Source organism: Oncorhynchus kisutch, linkage group LG16 (assembly GCF_002021735.2).
Source record: "Oncorhynchus kisutch isolate 150728-3 linkage group LG16, Okis_V2, whole genome shotgun sequence".
Classification (NCBI taxonomy): Eukaryota; Metazoa; Chordata; class Actinopteri; order Salmoniformes; family Salmonidae; genus Oncorhynchus; species Oncorhynchus kisutch.
This window is the reverse complement of record NC_034189.2, coordinates 11365139-11374350: the sequence shown is the minus strand read 5'-3', so window position 1 is coordinate 11374350 and position 9212 is coordinate 11365139. Positions and strand designations below refer to the sequence as shown.

At 41.5% G+C, this 9212-nt stretch overlaps 1 protein-coding gene across 1 annotated transcript in view; it reads right to left on the bottom strand.

The window, feature by feature from the left end:
- Positions 1–1359: 1359 nt before the first annotated feature.
- The window catches only part of si:dkey-172j4.3 (diacylglycerol kinase delta), a 66305-nt gene continuing 58452 nt past the window's right edge, over positions 1360–9212 (bottom strand). Inside the window, exons 24-26 of the mRNA XM_031793073.1 lie at positions 4469–4588; positions 4228–4336; positions 1360–3617 (exon numbers count right to left, since the gene is read on the bottom strand). Coding sequence (XP_031648933.1) covers positions 3565–3617; positions 4228–4336; positions 4469–4588 — 282 coding nt within the window. The 3' untranslated portion in view covers positions 1360–3564. The remainder of the gene's footprint in view (positions 3618–4227; positions 4337–4468; positions 4589–9212) is intronic.

Sequence of the window (9212 nt, the reverse complement as noted above, 5' to 3'; positions counted from 1 at the left end):
CAGCTTCATGAGGTAGTCACGTGGAAAGAATGTCAATTAACAGGTGTGCCTTGTTAATTTGTGGGATTTCATTCCTTCTTAATGCGTTTGAGCCAATCAGTTGTGTTGTAACAAGATAGGGGTGGTATACTGAAGATAGTCCTATTTGGTAAAAGACCAAGTCCATATTATGGCAAGAACAGCTCAAATAACCAAAGAGAAACAACAGTCCATCATTACTTTAAGACATGAAGGTCAGTCAATCAGGAAAAAACATGAAGCACTACGATGAAACTGGCTCTCATGAGGACTGCCACAGGAAAGGAAGACCCAGAGTTACCTCTCCTGCAGAGGATACATTCATTAGAGTTACCAGCACCTCAGATTGCAGCCCAAATAAATGCTTCAGAGTTCAAGTAACAGACACATCTCAACATCTACTGTTCAGAGGAGACTGTGTGAGTCAGGCCTTCATGGTCGAATGCTGCTAAGAAACCAGTAATAAAGGACACCAATAATAAGAAGAGACTTGCTTGGGCCAAGAAACACGAGTAATTGACATTAGACCGGTGGCAATCTGTCTAAATTTGAGTCCAAATTTGAGATTTTTGGTTCAAACTGCCGGTTCTTTGTTAGATGCAGAGTACGTGTACGGATGATCTTCGCATGTGTGGTTCCCACTGTGAAGCATGGAGGAGGAGGTGTGATGTTGCTTTTCTGGTCACAGTGTCTGTGATTTATTTAGAATTAAAGGCACACTTAATCAGCACTCTGCAGCGATACGCCATCCCATCTGGTTTGCGCTTAGTGGGACTATAATTTGTTTTTCAACTGTACAATGACCCAAAACACACCTCCAGGCTGTGTAAGGGCTATTAGACCAAGAAGGAGAGTGATGGAATGCTGCATCAGATGACCTGTCCTCCACAATCACCCAACCTCAACCTAATTGAGATGGTTTGGGATGAGTTGGACCGCAGAGCGAAGGAAAAGCACCCAACAAGTGCTCAGCATATGTGGGAACTCCTTCAAGACAGTTGGAAAAGCATTCCACATGAAGCTGGTTGAGAGAATGCAAAGCTGTCATCAAGGCTACTTTGAAGAATCTAAAATACTACATGATTCCATGTGTTACTTCATAATTTTGATGTCTTCACTATTATTCTACAATGTAGAAAATAGTAAAAATAAAGAAAAATCCTTGAATGAGTACAGTAGGTGTGTCCAAACTTTTGACTGGTACTGTATATATATACACACACACACTTTAACATTCGCCTGGTTATATTTATATATTAACACACAATGATCTCTGTATAGATTTGTCATAAATACGACGGAGAGGGACCGTTGTCATAGCAATAAAATCACAAGTGAACGGGCACTTTACAACACACACATGTGTTCTTTAAGTTTCGCTTTGTAAAGTGCAAGGCAACATACAGTAAACTCTAACAACACACACACAGTGTCGTTTGCACACAATCGTCATATGTCATTTTAAACCAGTGCGCCTGGTAAGAAACTTTCCACATATGTAAAGGTACCTCATTAAAGCCTCTAACAGCAGCATGCTAATGGTACAGTAGCACATTCATATAGCTAACAGTTTATCTGATTGACTATAAACATCATTATTTCAAGTTTGTTCAGCATTAAATTGATTAAATAAATGTTCAAGATATTACAGGATGTTGTAATAAATGTTGTATCCATTTCCTAATTTATTATTATTTATGAATTTATTCTTCATATTAATAACGTAATAAAAAAAATAAAAGTTTATAGAAGTGTCTTATATATATACACATATATATACACATATATATATACACATATATACACATATATATACACACATATATACACATATATATATACACATATATATACACATATATATACACATATATATACACATATATATACACATATATATACACATATATATATACACATATATATACACATATATATACACATATATACACATATATATACACATATATACACACATATATACACACATATATATACACATATATACACATATATATATACACATATATATACACATATATATACACATATATACACATATATACACATATATATACACATATATACACACATATATACACACATATATATACACATATATACACATATATATATACACATATACACATATATATACACACATATATACACATATATATACACATATATATACACATATATATACACATATATATACACATATATACATACACATATATATACACATATATATACACATATATATACACATATATATACACATATATACACATATATATATACACATATATATACACATATATATACACATATATATACACATATATATACACATATATATACACATATATATATACACATATATATATACACATATATATACACATATATATATACACATATATATATATATATTCTCTTGTAGAAATTGGGTAGCGCCTTATCTGAAGACACTTCTATAAACTTAAAAAAATATTTTTATTACGTTATTATATATATATATACACACATTCAATCGTGACCATTAGGGAATGTATAAGCTCATGGTGAATGTTTGTCCTAACCACAGATCTAGGATCAGATTTCTAATTCTAATCTTGACCTTAGATCAGTGTCTACTGGGCTACTTCTTCCATCTCATAGGATTGTGAAGAGTGGAAGGCATGCAGGGAGGGAGACATCAGGCCAGTCATACTACCTTATGAATATTCACGCCGTAATATGAATATTCACACGGTAGAACAAATATTCACACCGTAATATGAATATTCACAAGGTAATATCAAATCAAATCAAATCAAATCTTATTCACAAGGTAATACGCACACATGTAGTACATTCGTCAATAGTCTATTTTTTGTTTTACATTTATGAGTCTCCAGCTAATCATTTGAGATGTTGTTTACATTGTTGTTCATTTGTATTTTTGTTGTTCTTTACGGCGATAGGAACAGAAAGCAAAGTCGTCTTCAGACTTCAGATTTCTCAAGGAAACTAAAAAGTCCTCTATCACGAAAGTCAATAAAGATTACAAAAAAAGAGAGAAAAGAGGAAGGGTAGTGTAAACGCCTGGCCAAAAAAAGGAGTTATTTAAAAAATAAAAACAAAATGGCTGCTCATGTCATGCAAAGGAGAGCTCCGCCTACGTAAACACATTGCGTCGTCAAGGAAACAAGTTGCTAAGAGAGCGTCTCTCCTCCTTCTCTGCTTTCATCTCAAAAAGCCACGCCCACCTCCTGGGTCAACAGGCCAAATAGAACCAATAACAGGAACCCAAATGGTGAAAGGATGCAAAGCAACACCCCTTAGTTAAAAACAACTCCTCCCTAATTTCAAAATGGAGAACATCGAGAGTCAAGGGGGAGGTGTTAGCTGAAAGGCGGGAGGGTCGTGGAATCATTTTGTACTTCTCACCCCTCGGTAGGTAAAGCCCACGTCCCATAGGAAGAAGAGGGTGACACCCCTCGCCTCCCCGGGCTGCCATGGTGATGGGTGTACCTTGTTAAGCCTTTGAGTTTAAGTTCCTCAATTGCCTGAAGGAGCCATCTCATTTGCGCCACCTTTAATATCCCAAGATCCTGTTGGAGAGAGACAGACAATAACAACAATAGTTCACCATTTGTTTTATACAGTATATTTGATGGTACTCTTATAAAATCACTACAGGTACTTTATATATCAACTCAAATAACTTCATAATCAAAGTCAAATTATGTAGAAAATGTGCACAACAAATACATAATCATTTGGCGGGTGCTTATGCACTATTGTACACGTGTGAATTGGAAATGTTTATTTTTTTTATTTTTTTGGCATATCCAATTTCTGGGTCTGCCATTATAAACAGTTGGAGCAATTTGGGTTAAGTGCCATGCTCAAGACACACCGACAGATTTTTCACCTTGATGGCTCAGGGATTTGAACTAGCAGCCTTTTGGTTACCGGCCCAAAGCTCTAACCGCAAGGCTACCTGCTGCCCCATGTGGTCCAATACCAAGTTATTCATAATTCCACATATATTTGACCAGGGTTGGTAAGAAAATCCCCAGACAATAATCAAGTTCTTACTCTTGGTTGCCATCAACACTGGGCCTTAGACCCAAAATGCTTGTGTTAAAACCAAAATGGCCGCCTAGTTTCCTATTGTGCTTTAAGCCTCAAAGCAGGGGGCCTGGCCTGTATCCTTACCTGACAGAGAGCTATTGGACTTCTGCTTGTGGAGCTTCTCTCTCTCCCTCTTCACCTTGGGCATCATCTTCATCTTAATACTGCTCTTACTGCTCACCCTCACAGTGTCCTGGAGAGAGACAGATGGATGAGAGGAAAGGAGAGAGCGAAAGGATAGAGGGAGGACAGAAGGAGATAAATATAAGTTGAGTGGTTGAATAAAAATGACTCCTGCTGTTTTTGATTGCAAACACACACTCACAGCCACCTCCTCAGAGCAGTGCATGGCAGGGCAGATCCAGTGTATGTCGTCCAGCTTGTGGAGTTCAGCGCTCAGACTGCTGAGAGTAGAGAGGAGCTCCTCTTCCTGGGGAGAATCCACCTGAAACAGTGAGACGTGGGAGGAGAGAGGGAGGAAGGTGGGGGAGAGAGGGGAGAAAGGGGGAGAAGGGAGGTAGGGATGAGAGGGGAGGGAGGAGAGAGAGGGAGGAAGGGAGAAGGGAGGAGAGATGGAGGGGAGAAGGGAGGAGAGATGGAGGGGAGAGAGAGGGGAGAAAGGGGGAGAAGGGAGGTAGGGATGAGAAGGGAGGGAGGAGAGAGAGGGAGGAAGGGAGAAGGGAGGAGAGATGGAGGGGAGAGAGAGGAAGAAGAGGGAAGGAGATGGAAGGAGAGAGGGAGGGGAGAGAGAAAGGAGAGGAGAGAGGAAGGAGATGGAAGGAGAAAGGAGAGAGAAGAGCAAGGGAGGACAGGGAGGAGAGAGGGAGGGAGGATAGAGATAGATAACACAGACATACTATCAGAAACCTTTTTTCACACAACTGAGCCAAACAGAACCGAACCAATTAGACAATCTGTACTGAGTTGGTCAGTTTATGAATTCACTATATTAGCTGAACCAGAGCCGTACAGTAGGGGTTGGTCCTGTACTGTGAACCAGGGTCATGTGTGGTGCCAGGGGTTACAGTATACCAGTAGGGGGTTACAGTGTACCAGTAGGGGTTTACAGTATACCAGTAGGGGGTTACAGTATACCAGTAGGGGGTTACAGTATACCAGTAGGGGGTTACAGTATACCAGTAGGGGGTTATCGTATACCATTAGGGGGTTACAGCATACCAGTAGGGGGTTACAGTATACCATTAGGGGGTTACAGTATACCAGTAGGGGGTTACAGTATACCATTAGGGGGTTACAGTATACCAGTAGGGGGTTACAGTATACCAGTAGGGGTTTACAGTATACCAGTATACCAGTAGGGGGTTACAGTATACCAGTAGGGGGTTATAGTATACTAGTAGGGGGTTACAGTATACCAGTAGGGGGTTACAGTATACCAGTAGGGGGTTACAGTATACCAGTAGGGGGTTATAGTATACCAGTATACCAGTAGGGGGTTACAGTATACCAGTAGGGGGTTATAGTATACCAGTAGGGGTTTATAGTATACCAGTATACCAGCAGGGGGTTACAGTATACCAGTAGGGGGTTACAGTATACCAGTATACCAGTAGGGGGTTACAGTATACCAGTATACCAGTAGGGGTTACAGTATACCAGTATACCAGTAGGGTTTACAGTATACCAGTAGGGGGTTACAGTATACCAGTAGGGGGTTATAGTATACCAGTATACCAGTATACCAGTAGGGGGGTTATCGTATACCATTAGGGGGTTACAGTATACCAGTAGGGGGTTACAGTATACCAGTAGGGGGTTACAGTATACCAGTAGGGGGTTACAGTATACCAGTATACCAGTAGGGGTTTACAGTATACCATTAGGGGGTTACAGTATACCAGTAGGGGGTTACAGTATACCAGTAGGGGGTTACAGTATACCAGTAGGGGGTTACAGTATACCAGTAGGGGGTTACAGTATACCAGTAGGGGGTTTACAGTATACCAGTAGGGGGTTACAGTATACCAGTAGGGGGTTATAGTATACCAGTAGGGGGTTATAGTATACCAGTAGGGGGTTATAGTATACCAGTAGGGGGTTAGTATACCAGTAGGGGGTTATAGTATACCAGTAGGGGGTTACAGTATACCAGTAGGGGGTTACAGTATACCAGTAGGGGTTACAGTATACCAGTAGGGGGGGTTACAGTATACAGTATACCAGTAGGGGTTTACAGTATACCAGTAGGGGGTTAGAGTATACCAGTAGGGGGTTAGAGTATACCAGTAGGGGTTAGAGTATACCAGTAGGGGGTTAGAGTATACCAGTAGGGGGTTAGAGTATACCAGTAGGGGGTTAGAGTATACCAGTAGGGGGTTACAGTATACCAGTAGGGGGTTACAGTATACCAGTAGGGGTTACAGTATACCAGTAGGGGGTTAGAGTATACCAGTAGGGTGGTTACAGTATACCAGTAGGGGGTTACAGTATACCAGTAGGGGGTTACAGTATACCAGTAGGGGGTTACAGTATACCAGTAGGGGGTTATAGTATACCAGTAGGGGGTTACAGTAAACCAGTATACTAGTAGGGGGTTATAGTATACCAGTAGGGGGGTTACAGTATACCAGTAGGGGGATTACAGTAAACCAGTATACTAGTAGGGGGTTATAGTATACCAGTAGGGGGTTACAGTATACCAGTAGGGGGTTACAGTATACCAGTAGGGGGTTATAGTATACTAGTAGGGGGTTACAGTATACCAGTAGGGAGTACAGTATACCAGTAGGGGGTTATAGTATACCAGTATACCAGTAGGGGGTTACAGTATACCAGTAGGGGGTTATAGTATACCAGTATACCAGTAGGGGGTTACAGTATACCAGTAGGGGGTTATAGTATACCAGTAGGGGTTTATAGTATACCAGTATACCAGCAGGGGGTTACAGTATACCAGTAGGGGGGTTATAGTATACCAGTTATACCAGTAGGGGTTACAGTATACCAGTATACCAGTAGGGGTTACAGTATACCAGTATACCAGTAGGGGGTTACAGTATACCAGTAGGGGTTACAGTATACCAGTAGGGGGTTATAGTATACCAGTATACAGTAGGGGGTTACAGTATACCAGTAGGGGGTTATAGTATACCAGTAGGGGTTTATAGTATACCAGTATACCAGCAGGGGGTTACAGTATACCAGTAGGGGGTTACAGTATACCAGTATACCAGTAGGGGGGTTACAGTATACCAGTATACCAGTAGGGGGTTACAGTATACCAGTATACCAGTAGGGGTTTACAGTATACCAGTAGGGGGTTACAGTATACCAGTAGGGGGTTATAGTATACAAGTATACCAGTATACCAGTAGGGGGTTATCGTATACCATTAGGGGGTTACAGTATACCAGTAGGGGGTTACAGTATACCAGTAGGGGGTTACAGTATACCAGTAGGGGTTACAGTATACCAGTATACCAGTAGGGGTTTACAGTATACCATTAGGGGGTACAGTATACCAGTAGGGGGTTACAGTATACCAGTAGGGGGTTACAGTATACCAGTAGGGGGTTACAGTATACCAGTAGGGGTTACAGTATACCAGTAGGGGGTTACAGTATACCAGTAGGGGGTTACAGTATACCAGTAGGGGGTTACAGTATACCAGTAGGGGGTTATAGTATACCAGTAGGGGGGTTATAGTATACCAGTAGGGGGTTATAGTATACCAGTAGGGGGTTATAGTATACCAGTAGGGGTTACAGTATACCAGTAGGGGGGTTACAGTATACCAGTAGGGGGTTACAGTATACCAGTAGGGGTTACAGTATACCAGTATACCAGTAGGGGTTTACAGTATACCAGTAGGGGGGTTAGAGTATACCAGTAGGGGGTTAGAGTATACCAGTAGGGGTTAGAGTATACCAGTAGGGGGTTAGAGTATACCAGTAGGGGGTTAGAGTATACCCAGTAGGGGGTTAGAGTATACCAGTAGGGGGTTACAGTATACCAGTAGGGGGTTATACCAGTAGGGGTTACAGTATACCAGTAGGGGGTTAGAGTATACCAGTAGGTGGTTCAGTATACCAGTAGGGGTTACAGTATACCAGTAGGGGGTTACAGTATACCAGTAGGGGGTTACAGTATACCAGTAGGGGGTTATAGTATACCAGGTAGGGGGTTACAGTAAACCAGTATACTAGTAGGGGGTTATAGTATACCAGTAGGGGGGTTACAGTATACCAGTAGGGGATTACAGTAAACCAGTATACTAGTAGGGCGTTATAGTATACCAGTAGGGGGTTACAGTATACCAGTAGGGGGTTACAGTATACCAGTAGGGGGTTATAGTATACTAGTAGGGGGGTTACAGTATACCAGTAGGGAGTTACAGTATACCAGTAGGGGGTTATAGTATACCAGTATACCAGTAGGGGGTTACAGTATACCAGTAGGGGGTTATAGTATACCAGTATACCAGTAGGGGGTTACAGTATACCAGTAGGGGGTTATAGTATACCAGTAGGGGTTTATAGTATACCAGTATACCAGCAGGGGGTTACAGTATACCAGTAGGGGGTTATAGTATACCAGTATACCAGTAGGGGGTTACAGTATACCAGTATACCAGTAGGGGGTTACAGTATACCAGTATACCAGTAGGGGGTTACAGTATACCAGTAGGGGGTTATAGTATACCAGTAGGGGGTTACAGTATACCAGTATACCAGTAGGGGGTTACAGTATACCAGTAGGGGGTTACAGTATACCAGTATACCAGTAGGGGGTTACATTATACCAGTATACCAGTAGGGGGTTACAGTATACCAGTAGGGGTTACAGTATATCAGTATACCAGTAGGGGGTTACAGTATACCAGTATACTAGTAGGGGGTTACAGTATACCAGTAGCGGGTTACAGTATACCAGTAGCGGGTTACAGTATACCAGTATACCAGTAGGGGGTTACAGTATACCAGTAGGGGGTTACAGTATACCATAGGGGGTTACAGTATACCGGTATACCAGTAGGGGGTTAGAGTATACCAGTAGGGGGTTAGAGTATACCAGTAGGGGGTTACAGTATACCAGTAGGGGGTTACAGT